Source organism: Emys orbicularis, chromosome 10 (genome assembly GCF_028017835.1).
Source record: "Emys orbicularis isolate rEmyOrb1 chromosome 10, rEmyOrb1.hap1, whole genome shotgun sequence".
Lineage (NCBI taxonomy): Eukaryota > Metazoa > Chordata > Testudines > Emydidae > Emys > Emys orbicularis.
This window is the reverse complement of record NC_088692.1, coordinates 76326684-76340531: the sequence shown is the minus strand read 5'-3', so window position 1 is coordinate 76340531 and position 13848 is coordinate 76326684. Positions and strand designations below refer to the sequence as shown.

Below are 13848 nucleotides of genomic sequence, written 5' to 3'. Positions count from 1 at the left end.
GGGCATTAGAGGATGCAACATAAGCACAACACTTTTCACTTAGCAGAGGTTTTAATATTTATTTGATACCGGCCTAGAGAAGAGGAACAGAAAACAAGGGGGAGGTTGGATCCTTCTTCAGGTTCAAACGCCACTCTCTGTACACAGAGGCCATGCTAAGCATTGTGCACCTGTCTGAAGTTGTTTTTTTTGTGTCCTCCCCATTTGCCTGGAGCACAGCCCTGTCTTTCACTGGTCCATCAAAAATCTGTTGACTTGCTTTAGGTAGTCTGGTTTCAAGTAATCCCCCAGTTCCCCCTTGCTGACCCACACGTAGTCTTCTCTCCTCTCTGCCTGGAGCAGATCACCGCTCTGGAGGAGGGCTTTGAAGAAGAATATTTTGGCTCCCACACTGCCCTCTGTCCTGAGGGCCCTGGGGAACTTGTACTTATAAAGCCCGCATGGTGCATTCCCTAGGAATTTGGCCTGGATGCAATTTCCTGTGAGGCCCCAGGGATCCAGAGGGGGAAAGAAAACAAAGCAAGAGATCAGGTCACACGATAGCAGCTGCCGTATCCAAGGGGTAACAGTGGAACAGCACAGGACACGTCATGCTTAGTTTTGGTTCAATTCTGTTCTCTCTTTCTAGCAAGAACACCTCCTCCCGCAGGTCCACACTGTGCCACACCTCCCTCTTAGGGGCTCTTTTTAGAGTCCCAACAACCCCTCGCAAGGACTGGCCAGAGGTAGTGTGATCCTGAGGATCATAAAGTGCCCCCCCTCCCTTTGTCAGGCTAACTGTGCTGCTTCCACAGTGCTCCCCTGCTGGGAAGCAAGAAGCGACCTTGCTGAGGATAGGCCAGGGTTTCTCAAACAGGGGTCGCCGCTTGTGTAGGGAAAGCCTCTGGCGGGCCGGGCCGGTTTGTTTACCTGCCTCGTCCGCAGGTCCGGCCGATCGCGGCTCCCACTGGCCGCGGATCGCTGCTCCGGGCCAATGGGAGCTGCTGGAAGCAGCAGCCAGTAAGTCCCTCAGCCCGCGCCGCTTCCAGCAGCTCCCATTGGCCCGGAGCAGCGATCCGTGGCCAGTGGGAGCCGCGATCGGCCGAACCTGCAGACGGGGCAGGTAAACAAACCGGCCCGGCCCGCCAGGGGCTTTCCCTACACAAGCAGCGACCCCTGTTTGAGAAACCCTGGCATAGGCTTTTCGTGCCAAGAAAGGCTGCTAATGGGCTGTGTGTGGTGGAGACAGAAGCCCTTTCCCCCACAGCAGCACTAGATACCATTCAGGAGCCAGTCCCTGGGGCTGAAACATTGCAGACCCTAAAGCCACATTGAAGAAATCATCGGGCCAGCTCGCTGCAGCTACCAACAACAACAGAGTCTTACTCTTAGAGTATGTGTACACCTACGGTGGTGTGCAGAGTACAGGCACTGCGTGCACGCACACACACACACACACACACACACACACACACACTATAAATGGCAGGGTAGATGGTGAGGCATGGCTTTGGTGAGTAGAGTGCCCTACATGCCTGAACTCCCCGGGTATACACTCTACACAGGCTCTCTACATACGAAGCAGCACCTCCCCTGTCTACGCTGCTATTTTTTAGCAGCTGCAGTGTCCCGCTGCCAAAGTCTCTCTCTGTGGTGCCTAGCTACTTATTGCAGCGATAAGTGTGGACGCAGCCTCCCTTTCACTGCAGCTGCATGTGTGGTACCTGTACTCTCCATGCCGCCATAAGTGTAGACATAGCCTTGGGCACCTAGCACCCCCCGTACAGAGTCAGTACACTATCAGCTGAGCTGGAACGTAGAGCAACTCCCCCTGAAATGGGCAATACCCTGGGCTTCCCATCAACTTTACCCAGACACAACTCTCCTCAAAGACCCCATTGGGTGCAACCCACCCCCTCTGCTGCTACATGTCCTTTCTCTAGCCAATCCCAATGGAGTATAATGGGCTCGTATGCTCATATAACGCGAGTATGAGCAGACAATACACAAGAGAAAGAAATGGGGACAGGAAGGGGAGGCAGCAGCTGCACAGCAGATGACTTACCTGAGAGAGTCGCCAAGGCTCTCTCTGCCGTGCTTCGCAATGTCTCTCCAGCCTGCCACTCTGCTTGAGGCAGGAGCCACAACTCTTGGTTGCCAACTTTCTCTTTGACCAGAAGCATCAGGTTCCGATCCAGCTTCCTGTTCAAAGATGTCCGGTCATTGCGCTTATCAGCATCTGCCAAGAGAGAACAGATTCTAGAGACAGATAGTCTCCAAGTGGGATGGGGTCAGCCAGTACCTAGCTTGTCAGAGCCCAAGCCTTCCTCTCTCTCAGACCCCTGACAACAAGGACACATGGAACAATTCTGAGTGATGCTTCTAGGTACAAATGCTTCTTATTTCTTGGGAGAGTGGAATAAACTCCCCCAAGAAATAAGAAACATCACAAACCTCGCTACTTTCCACTCCAAGTGCAAGGCACATTTCTTTGACATTGCCTTTTCTAACATAGGCCCATAGTCATAGGTATATTTATTTAAAAAAAAAAAAACCCTACCAAAACAAGACATCTGCTCAATATGCAGTGGCAGTCAAAAAAGTTAACTGTGTTAGGAACCATTAAGAAAGAGATAGATAAAACAGAAAATATCAGAATGCCACTATATAAACCCATGGTACATCTAGACCAGTGTTTCCCAAACTTGGGATGCCACTTGTGTAGGTAAAGCCCCTGGCGGGCCGGGCCGGTTTGTTTACCTGCCACGTCCGCAGGTCCGGCTGATCGCGGCTCCCACTGGCCGCGGTTCGCTGCTCCAAGCCAATGGGAGCTGCTGGAAATGGCGCGGGCCGAGGGACGTACTGGCTGCTGCTTCCAGCAGCTCCCATCGGCCTGGAGCAGCGAACCGCGGCCAGTGGGAGCCGCGATCGGCCGGACCTGCGGACGCGGCAGGTAAACAAACCGGCCCGGCCCACCAGGAGCTTTCCCTACACAAGCGGCGTCCCAAGTTTGGGAAACACTGATCTAGACCTTGAATACTCCATTCAGTTCTGGTCACCCCACCTCAAATAAAGATACATTAGAAATGGAAAAGGTAGAGAGAAGAGCAACAAAAATGATTAGGGGTATGGTAACTTCCATACAAGCAGAAATTAAAAAGACTGGGACTGTTCATCTTAGAAAAGAGACAGCTAAGGGAGGATATGATAGAGGTTTATAAAATCATGAATGGTGTAGGGAAAGTGAATAAGGAAGTGTTATTTACCCCTTCACATAACAAGGACTATAGGGTCACTGGACAAAATTAATAGGCAGGCAGCTTAAAAAATAATAATAATAATAATAATAATTAATAAAGGAAGCACTTCTTCACACAGTGCACAGTCAACCTATGGAACTCATTGCCATGAGATGTTGTGAAGGCCAAAAGTATAATGGTGTTAAAAAAAAATTAGATAAATTCATGGAGGACAGGTCCATCAACCTATCTGCCAAGATGGTCAGGGACGCAACCCCATGCTCCGGGTACCCCTAAACCTCCAGCTGCCAGAGGCTGGGACTACCCAAAAGGGTATAGAACACTCAAAATTGCACTGTTCTGTTCATTCCCTCTGAAGCATCTGGCACTGGCCACTGTCAGAAGACAGGATACTGGATTAGAACCACCATTGTTCTGATCCAGAATGGCTTTTCTTATGTTCTCAAAACACTCCACTACACATGCTTCTCCCGCTGGGGGGGAGATGAGAGAACAAACAGCATATGATGGATGTTAGTCATGTTACTTAATGCACTACTGGAAGGCCCTCAGATACTATGGTGTCGAGCAAAGTATAAGAACCTATATACAACAGAATAGGTGTCACCTGCGGATCTGGATGGAATCCATTGATTTTCACTCATGTCTCATAAAAGTGAAAGCAGGATTGCACTTGAGATGCTCTTCTCTTAAAAAAGACCATTTAAAACAAGTAGTTTAAGTCTCTAGTTCAACTTAGTGCCTAATAACTAAGAGTCAACGTTTATGTAGGACCTACATAATTACAACACTAATATTGTGTGCTCTTGTGAACTACAACTGGGAGTCAGTCTGGTCATGGTTTTTCTGATAAGGACAGAATAACCAGTCTCCATACTTTTCTCACAGAAACTTTGAGAGGGGATAAAGGAACAGAATACAGCTCCTTTCACAGACCAGATAACTCATCCTAGAATAGCTGAAAGGGGTCAAGGGAGTCCCACGGAAGCTCCCTCTTCCTGAGGGCTCAGCACCCTGCCTCACCTCCATTCCACTGTACCAAAGTCAATCATGTTCAGATAGACCAGAGAGGCCCCATCCCTCTCTTGCTCAGCTGAGATAACTTGAATCAGAACCTGTTATTCGTGGGCCAGCTTTGAACCGTTGGAATTTCTGTTCCCAGGCATCCTCCAGGTCTTGGGCCAACACAGTAGCTTGCACAGAGTCCGCTTCCTCATCATGTATATTGTCTTTCCTCTTCTGTAGCTGCTCCTCTTCCGCCATGCGACGGATCTCATGGTCTGAAAAGTTGCTTTTCTCCACCTCTATCTAGAAAGGACATCATAGAGAATTGTCAAGTATCAGGAGCCTCACTATGGGTCACAGTTACCAGCGCTGTTATCCTAGGTCACACAGAGAGAATAAAGCAATTTTTATTGCCACAAACAGGGCTTGTGTTGATTTCTTTGTGCTGGAGAATAACTTCTCTGCCCAGAGCATAAGCTCTACCCCAGGAGGTTAAAGTTACACTGTGCAGAGAACACATCCAATATTGAAGACATAAGAAGATGCTAGCCCACTGTAAATACAGCTATATGCTCACTACAAAAAATATGTTAGCACAATATTGTAGTCTGGAATCTAAATGCACATAAATCAGGAAATCCAAAAATTGAGAGTTTCACAATAACGTGGCCTCAGTGTGACATCCAGCAGATATCACCTTTTAGAACTACAGCCAGGCATTGGAGTCATTACTGCCTCAGAAAGGAGTGTTCTCTTCCCAACAAGTCACCCCCACCACTTGTGGAATCCCATCGCCCACTAGCACATGCGGGGGCATGGAGCTCATGACTCAAAGGACACCCGTAGTGTGCCACTCCCCACAACATCCATACACTAGAACACTCCTCATGGAAGTGCATCTGATGAAGTGGGTATTCACCCACGAAAGCTTATGCTCCAATACATCTGTTAGTCTTAAAGGTGCCATAGGACTCTCTGTTGCTTTTTACAGATCCAGACTAACACGGCTACCCCTCTGATACTTGACTCCCCATGGAAGCAGAGTCATAGTGCTAGTGCTTAAAGCAAGAAGGGGACACTCTGATTGATCATCTAGGGTGCACATCACAGCCCATGGAACCTCACCCAACAACTCCTGCATCAAAGTGCATAAGCTCCTGGGCACAGCCTGCGTCTTGCCCCGGTACAGTTACAAAGGGGCATTTTAACCCGGGTTTTAACTTTGTGCTTTGTAAGCTATTCGCATTTTAGATGGGGGACTTCTCCAGGTGGGTCCCAGCCCAGAGGCACAACAAGCTGCTTTTCCGCAGCTCTGACACGCCTGCGCTTGACAAAAGGGGAGCCAGCAGTCTCCTCTGGGGGAAACACAGCATGTGGCCACCAACACAGCTCTGGACCAGCTTCAGTGCTAGGGGCTGCGCGGGGGTAGGAGCGGCTCCGATAGGCACAGCAGGATCCAGCCCCGCCGCTGCCTGCGCTCCCCCATCCACTGCACCCCACAAGTACCCCAGGCGGGTCGCCTCCCCCCAACCCCGCTACCTGGTGCACCAGCTGCGCCATCGCCTCCTCCTCCGGGCTCAGGGCCTGCGTGATCCTAGGCAGCCTCTGCAGACACAGCGCACCCACGAGCCGCCACCGGGGCGCGGCCGAGGCACACACCCAACGAGGGCCAAGCGCCCACCTCCATCGCACCGCGCCACCGTACAATGCCCGCTGCAAGGGGGCCGCCATCATTTGTCCTCGAGACCACAATGCACCGCGCCATCGGGCGCCGCCATCTTTCCTCCTATAGGCCACAATGCACGACGCTGACCTTTCCCCTCTCCTGTCGGGTTGGGCCAGTGGCTCCTCGCTCTGGGGCGGGTCGGACGGCAGCGGGGAAGGGCCATGACCCGGGTGCTGGTGGTTGCCTGGCAGCGGTTCTTAGGAGCCAGATTGGGGTAACGAGGAGATGGGGGTATCGGCGGGGGGTAGCCAGGGCGCTGCTCTGCGAGGGACGTGGGGTAGCGGGTTGGGAGTTGCGTTCGGGGCGGCCGGGGCCTTGGGAGTTGCGGGGCGGGGGCGCGAAGCGGGCGGCCGGGGCCTTGGGAGTTGCGGGGCGCGGGGGGGGGGGGGAGCGGGCGGGCGGCCGGGGCCTTGGGAGTTGCGGGGCGCGGGGGGGGGGGAGCGGGCGGGGGGGGGGGGAGCGGGCGGCCGGGGCCTTGGGAGTTGCGGGGCGCGGGGGGGGGGGAGCGGGCGGCCGGGGCCTTGGGAGTTGCGGGCGGGCGGCTGGGGCCTTGGGAGTTGCGGGGCGGGGGGGGGAAGCGGGCGGCTGGGGCCTTGGGAGTTGCGGGGCGGGGGGGGGGAAAGCGGGCGGCTGGGGCCTTGGGAGTTGCGGGGCGGGGGGGGGGAAGCGGGCGGCTGGGGCCTTGGGAGTTGCGGGGCGGGGGGGGGGGAAGCGGGCGGCTGGGGCCTTGGGAGTTGCGGGGCGGGGGGGGGAAGCGGGCGGCTGGGGCCTTGGGAGTTGCGGGGCGGGGGGGGGGAAGCGGGCGGCTGGGGCCTTGGGAGTTGCGGGGCGGGGGGGGGGAAGCGGGCGGCCGGGGCCTTGGGAGTTGCGGGGCGGGGGGGGGGGGAAGCGGGCGGCCGGGGCCTTGGGAGTTGCGGGGCGGGGGGGGGGGGAAGCGGGCGGCCGGGGCCTTGGGAGTTGCGGGGCGCGGGGGGGGGAAGCGGGCGGGCGGGCGGCCGGGGCCTTGGGAGTTGCGGGGCGGGGGGGAAGCGGGCGGGCGGCTGGGGCCTTGGGAGTTGCGGGGCGGGGGGGAAGCGGACGGCTGGGACCTTGGGAGTTGCGGGGCGGGGGGGAAGCGGGCGGCTGGGACCTTGGGAGTTGTTGGGGGGTGGGGAAGCGGGCGGCCGGGGCCTTGGGCATTGCGGGTGGAGCGGGCAGCCTGGGAGTTGCGGAGGGGAAGTGGGGAGCGGGCTGGCGGCCAGGGCGTTGGGAGCTGCGAGAAGCAGGTGGCCAGGGCGTTGAGGTCCTAGCTCTGGGCTGACCACAATGCCCTGGGGATGGTTTACAGACAGCAGCCGCACTTCGCGTTGGGTTACATTGTGGATTCAGAATGTCTCTGCTCCAAGCAGTGACTCCGCTGTGGGGCTCGTGTGCTGTTCTCATCTTTCTTGGTTCCAGAGCCAGATTGCTCAGAGCGCAAATAAAAACATTTGTTTTGCCATCAGCCCTGCAGACTCAGGCTAGTCTCCCTCTGGTTGGGTATGGTAATCAGTAATAAAGATTCTGTTCCCCAGGGATACCAGTGCAATCACACTGTCTTCATGTTCTGCTCCTATATACAGCCTTTTGGCCCTGTCATTGCAGCTCAGTTCACCCTTGTATAGACGAAGCATGAGGTGCAATAGAAACCTGTTCACTCTCCAACTATGTAGCTACTGAAGTCAGCAGCTCTGATTGATACACATGGGGAAGGGCTCTGCTGGGTAGGAAGAGATTGTGTAGGGTAGAACTAGCTAAATTATTAAAGCTACATGTGTTTAACAAGCGCTCTCCTTCCCAGCTCTACCTGTAACAAGGTCATACTGTGATGTTGTTGATGCTGTTTCCATGTCAACCGATGACCTTGTGCAGGATCTAGGCACAATAGAGAAATCCAGGGCTTGAGGTACAGGCTCTTAGGGTATAGCATAGGCTTGGCAGGAAATGATTTGGCAAGGCTACTATTTTATTGATGAACAGTCTTATTTTCAAATTTGCTCCCAGGTAAGTGTCTCTTCAGAATGTATGTTGTCAAGATACAAATGAAATTAGACACCTAAAATCCCCTCCTCTGTGCTACTAAAAGGATTATACAAAATACCTCACAGTGCTCATTTCAGTGTTTGTTTGCGTTTGCTCCTCCCTAGATCCTGGCCAATGAATTTAGCCAAGTCCCTTTCCATTTCTGTTTCTTGTGCACTGCCAGCATGCTGTCTGAGTTTATTTTTATTGTGAAAACACTCCTCAGTTTTGCCCAACTGTTTGTTTTGATAAAAAAATGGAATGTGGAGGCCTGACAATGTCCCTTTGAAAAAGTGATGTTCCTGGGGTGGTTACTATTTGATTCATCAAGGTGACTGGGGAACCCTGAGGGTGGTGCTGACTGCTTGAGTTAGTCCTGCAGTCAGCAAATAGCTTTGGTTGTTTCCTGTGCGAAAATATGCTATGGGAGGTCTTATGTGAGGGTGGCAAAAGATAATGTAAAAGACTATTGTGTAGCTGTGAAATCCTAATCTATTTCTCCCACTTCTTTTACCTAGTGGTTACAATGTTGCCTTGTGTCGTGGCATACACACAGGTTCCCAGAGGTTGCAGGGACAAATGGAGAATACAGAAAGTGTTGCACCTGAGGTGACAGCAAACCAAAGCAAGAGTGACTTCAGGTGAGGCATCCTGTATGGCTCCAAACCAAGCTGTGGTGTAAAGTCTCTTCATTTGTCTCTCATAAGGGGGTAAATCACCTCAAGCATCTTTCAGGAAAGTAAGGAAAACAAGTGACTTGAAACAATCACAAACACAGTTCATATAAGAAGTTCTGAGCTTCGTTTGGCAGCATTTGATCCACATTTTCCCCAAATTCCAAAACTGTATTAAAAATTACCATTGCGTGTAAGTGATATTGCATGTATTTGATTCCTCTTATTTTACTTTTCAGCCTTTTTCCCCCAGTACCAGGACAAGGAAGTTCCTTAATTTGGGGTGGAAAAAAATATGAAGATATCCCAATAGCTCACATCAAAGCTACGTACAACAAGTAAGACACAAACTTCTCGGTGTACAGGTCCCATGTAAAAGGGCCTGCAGCATACTGCTTTATGCTGAGAACACACAAGCTAAGCAACTGGGCCCTGATCTTCGCTAGATGGGAGGCCTCTATGGAAAAGTCTGGGAAGTAGTGTTGGCTACTCAGGAGACTTTCTTATGAGTCAGTACTGAAGCAGTACTTCAGTGCAGTGCTGGAGGTGCCATCTGTAATGGGAAATGCAAGACCAAGGCCATTAACTCGTAGTGCCTTTCACAAGAGCAAGGCTGTTGATCGCATGTTTTGATCAAATTCCAGTATGGGTAATTGCATCTTGTCCCCCCTAAATTCCACAGGCAGTTTTAACAGGATACAGGAATCTTATCATTTCCTGTCCTACAATGTTGTACTATTGCTGTACAGCTGTTGAACAGCTGCCATGTTGTTCACCAGAGGTGGCTGCATTTCAGTGGTGACCCCTAATGAGACATAATTTATAATTCTGTACAGCTCTCTGAAGCTTAAAAAAGGTGTTCTATACATTTTAAAATAAGCAGAGGTGGTGAATCATACTCACGTAGTGGGAAAGTGGGTCTGGAAAGATGAAACCCCATCTGAGCAATTTCTAGCAGGAGTATATTACCGCAAAAGACAGTGTACTCTAATTCTGCCACTCTAGCAAGACCCTTAAGACAAACCAGGGCTGCTGCAGAGCTTTCTACCATTGCCTAGAGCAGTGGCTCTCAACCTTTCCAAACTACTGTACCCTTTTCAGGAGTCTGATTTGTCTTGCGTACCCCCAAGTTTCACCTCACTTAAAAACTACTTGCTCACACACTCAGGCATAAAAATACAAAAGTGTCAGCACACTATTACTGAAAAATTGCTGACTTTCTCATGTTTACCATATAATTATAAAATAAATCAATTGGAATATAAATATTGTACTTACAGTTCAGTTTATAGTCTATAGACCAGTATAAATAAGTCATTGTCTGCATAAAATGTTAGTTTGTACTGACTTCGCTAGTGCTTTTTATGTAGCCTGTTGTAAAACTAGGCAAATACCTAGATGAGTTGATGTATCCCCGGAAGACCTCTGCATACCCCTGGTTGAGAACCACTGGCCTAGAGTGAAGTAGTGTTGAGGTATGGGGCGGGGGGCCCTCTGGACGGCCTTGAAGATAATCCGAGCAAGAAAAGATGGGAGAATTACTTTCTTATGGCTTCTTACTCCCCTTTTTCTCATCCCCAGCACCCACATCCAGGTCATCAGTCCTGACAACTTGCCATTTGCCCGTACGTCCTGTGGCACAGAAGGATTCAGAAATGCCAAGAAGGCCACTGCCATTGCAGCACAGACTGCAGGCATCGCAGCAGCAGCGGTGAGTCTGGTCTGGTCATTCTGCTTGTTGAGGCTAATCTTGCTGAGCTCAGAGGAGGAATGCTAGCAATGGAGTGATTGCCAACAGAATGCATTTGTGGATGGGCTCTGAAGTTCTGCCTCCTTCTCCCATTTCTATCTTCTGTTGGAGGAGAGAAGTAAAGTCTGCCAATTCCTGTGTGTCTGAGCAGTACACCTCGTTTACACATTGCTGCCCTTGTTTCCTTTGAGGGGGGGCATGGTGAGCATCTCAACCTGGATAAACTGTATGTGAAATGAGAGCTTTAAATGCACATGTGGTGGCTTTAGTGGCCTGTAATGAAGACATGTAAGTTGCTTCCTATCCTTTTTTGGCTCCAGTTTGGACAGCGTCGTAGTTTAAACCATTGGTCTGAATGTTAAGCAGCACATTTCATTTGACTGTTAAGCCCAGATGGAAACCGGTTACTCAGCTGTGACTTCCCTTCCACATATCGATGCTGTCAGAAGCAGTGTCGCTCATTGGTAAAATGGCAGCTGCTGTTGTGAGAGACAGAGCTTCCATTTCAGTTATAGCTTAAAAGGGTAAGAAATTCATGTTACCTTGTGCAGAGTTGTGGCCCTGACTTGAGAGCAGCTTTTGCTCAGATGGTCTCACTTAGAACATGGACCATTTATTTTCAAAAGCCAAATAAGGGGAAATGAAATCTAGGCACAAACCGAGCAGGTGTGAGGGGCAGGAAGGAATTGCTGTGTTGAGCATTATCCCATGAGCAGCACTGCACAGTTGGCCCAGTGAAGTCTCAGCTATAAGCTTTTGTTGGAGGCAGAATACCACACCAAAGACCTGAGCCATTCTGGCAACCCTTCATTCCTAAAAGAGCATGGTCAGACTTTGAGAATATGAGCACATGTAGTTACCAGTTGCACACAGACTTTAATATCTGGGTCTAGTGTAAGTGTTTCTAAAAGAACCTAAGTTTGTGCATGATGCGTGGGGGAAGATGAGACTACCTGTGTCTTGGACTCCAGCAGTGCAGAATGAGGCACAGTGAGAATGAAAATCTAGAGTGTCCCCATTCTGAACTGGATAGAACTCACTCTAGTTAGCCCTTTAGCCTCTGGAGTTTTCTTTCCCATTGTGGGAAGAACAACGTGTTGTGATTGGTTTAGATGAATAAGAACCATTTCCAGCACTAATCTCATGCATCAGGGACAGATTCTTAGAATACAGGTGCACTGATGCATTGTTACCCCTCACAAACAGCCAGTGTCAGAAATTAGCCTCTATCCCTGTATCCTGAGGCCTGTTCTATACTGGGAATTTACATTGGCATAGTTCTCAAGTGTGAAAAATCCACACCCAAGAGATGTAGCTATGCCATTTGAACTCCCGATGTAGATGGGTGCTAGTTGTCAGAAGAATTCTTCCGTCAATCCAGTTTCTGCCTCGGGGAGGTAGATTACCTACACCAGTGGGAGAACCCCTCCTGTCAGGCCTGGTCTACACTAGGAAATTGTCTGTATAACTACGTTGCTAAGGAGTGTGAAAAATCCATACCCCTGAACAATGCAGTTAAATCAACCTAACCTCCTGAGGAGGTGGAGTACCGACACCAGCGGGGGAAGCCCTCCTGTCGATGTAGATCGTGTCTTCATTGAAGTGCTTCAGTGCAGCTGCAGTGTTTTAAGTGTATACAAGCCCTGAAGTTCTAGGGCTATATCATTTTAAGTGTAAACATACCTCCAGACAACTTTTAACCTGCACCCTCAGGGAGGGTTAGAGATCTCCACTAGATGGCAGTGCTGCGCCACATTAGGAGAAACCAATAAGATTTGTTGATTTGAAGTTCTTTTAGGCCCTCCCTAATTTGGTCACCTACCAGCCTTAAAAGGACACATCATCTGCTGCCTCAACTCATGACCCAAGACCGCTTCCCTTCTCCGCTCCCCTTTCCTCTTTGTACATAATGTTGTGCTGAATGTGTCCCTGGCCATGCATTTCCTATCCTTCCCCAAATCCCTGGCTTTGGCCATATGATCTCCATGTTTATCTCCCCGGAACCATCCTTGATTCTCTCTTCCTTTCTGTCTGAAGAAGCTTGTGATAGTGGATGAAAGGGATTAATCCAGAGAGATTGATACTAGCAGCGATAGATACCTTTTGACCTGCCTGCCCCTCATCACTGAAAGCACTTTTCTCCCCACAGAAAGCCTGCGGGAAGGGTGTGTCCCATGTGCGAGTGGTGGTGAAAGGTCTGGGCCCTGGGCGTATGGTAAGTGCCTAAGATTCCTCTTCACTGGCATCATGAGCCCTCATCTATTTGTTCCTTTCTCTGAGGGCTGCAGGGTTTTTTATTCAGGCCTATGGAATTATGATGCCTGTTAACCTTTTCTGAAATTGCTATGAAGGACAGAGGGGCTGCAGGGAATTTACTGTTTTGTCACCCCAAAACATTAATCGCAAAAAGAAAAAAAGAAAAAAGTCCTCCTGGTGAGATCCTAGAATAATTTTGTGTAAGGGACTGAGTGAAAGCCAAATTGCTTACGTCACTTCAAACTAGAGTAGCAAATCAATGGAGAATACATTGTAAGAAACAATCCTGCCCTAGCCAGGAGGAATGGACCATCTAGGACCAAACAGGGCTTCCTGATTGTTAAGACTATTGCAAAGAGATGTTGATTGCCCTGTTCCAGACTGCCTCCTCAAAGTTCTTTCACTTTTCTGCCAGTCTGTGCTGATTGTGCAATGGTGCAGCATGCGGTCTAATGTCCACTCTCTTGCTCTTTCAGTTTGCCATCAAGGGGTTGACCATGGGGGGTTTGGAGGTCATCTCCATCACAGACAATACCCCAATTCCACACAACGGCTGCCGTCCTCGGAAGGCACGAAGACTCTGAGAGGGGAGTGGAAGGGAGACACCGTGTACAGTATCAGTTTGGTGCACTGTGAACTGGTTTTGAATTTTGCCTTTGATGGATCTTGGCAGGACGTGTTCCTTGGAAGCCTTTCCTAGGAGAAACTTAGAGAATGGACACAACCCTGGTCTTTAGCCTAGTGGTTGAAGCAAGCCTGTATTTACTTTCTGAGTAGGAAGCCTCGTCTGTAAAGTTAATAAATTAAAATGTTTTAGTCTTTGTGATGGCCATGTTTACTGGCTTTCTGGAAGCATTTTGGATTATTCTTCTATCAACTGCTGCTTTCCTCCTGTCACTGCTACTATATGTGGCTCTTGACAAATCCAGGTGCTGCTACTCTTGTCATTAGGAAGGGGCCCTCTTGCAATGAATGGCAGATTTTTCTCGTCTCCCTTTTATCCAAACACAGAGATTTGGGAGCTGGAAGTGGAGAACCTCTTCTCCCCATCTAGCTTACAAAGTGTGGTGTTCCCACCAGAGGCCCGAGCCCAGCACTGCTATGCGAGAGGGGTGCAGAACAGCCAGCTCCTCCAGCTGCGCTGAGTGGAGGAGTCTG

At 50.3% G+C, this 13848-nt stretch overlaps 2 protein-coding genes across 2 annotated transcripts; one reads left to right on the top strand and one right to left on the bottom strand.

The window, feature by feature from the left end:
- Positions 1 to 45: 45 nt before the first annotated feature.
- On the bottom strand, positions 46 to 6018 carry MRPL46 (mitochondrial ribosomal protein L46). Its single transcript, XM_065411595.1, has 4 exons — positions 5784 to 6018; positions 4355 to 4547; positions 2045 to 2218; positions 46 to 479 (listed from the first exon to the last, which is right to left on the bottom strand). Exons 1-4 carry the CDS (start codon positions 5976 to 5978, stop codon positions 229 to 231), a joined length of 813 nt encoding a protein of 270 aa, XP_065267667.1. The 5' UTR covers positions 5979 to 6018; the 3' UTR covers positions 46 to 228.
- A 25-nt stretch (positions 6019 to 6043) lies between these two features.
- MRPS11 (mitochondrial ribosomal protein S11) lies at positions 6044 to 13513 on the top strand. The gene is made up of 6 exons (XM_065411596.1): positions 6044 to 6184; positions 8529 to 8651; positions 8924 to 9022; positions 10266 to 10395; positions 12584 to 12649; positions 13167 to 13513. The coding sequence occupies exons 1-6, from the start codon at positions 6132 to 6134 to the stop codon at positions 13272 to 13274; spliced, it is 579 nt and encodes a 192-aa protein (XP_065267668.1). The 5' UTR covers positions 6044 to 6131; the 3' UTR covers positions 13275 to 13513.
- The last annotated feature ends 335 nt before the right edge of the window (positions 13514 to 13848 follow it).

Coding starts and splice junctions, on each gene's coding strand:
- MRPL46 (XM_065411595.1), bottom strand. CDS start 5,978: ATGATGGCGGCCCCCTTGCAGCGGGCATTGTACGGTGGCGCGGTGCGA. Junction 4,548..5,783: donor TGGCGCAGCTGGTGCACCAG/GTAGCGGGGTTG, acceptor TGTCCTTTCTAG/ATAGAGGTGGAGAAAAGCAA. Junction 480..2,044: donor AGCCTTGGCGACTCTCTCAG/GTAAGTCATCTG, acceptor GGGGCCTCACAG/GAAATTGCATCCAGGCCAAA.
- MRPS11 (XM_065411596.1), top strand. CDS start 6,132: ATGACCCGGGTGCTGGTGGTTGCCTGGCAGCGGTTCTTAGGAGCCAGA. Junction 6,185..8,528: donor TTCTTAGGAGCCAGATTGGG/GTAACGAGGAGA, acceptor TCTTTTACCTAG/TGGTTACAATGTTGCCTTGT. Junction 8,652..8,923: donor CAAAGCAAGAGTGACTTCAG/GTGAGGCATCCT, acceptor TTTACTTTTCAG/CCTTTTTCCCCCAGTACCAG.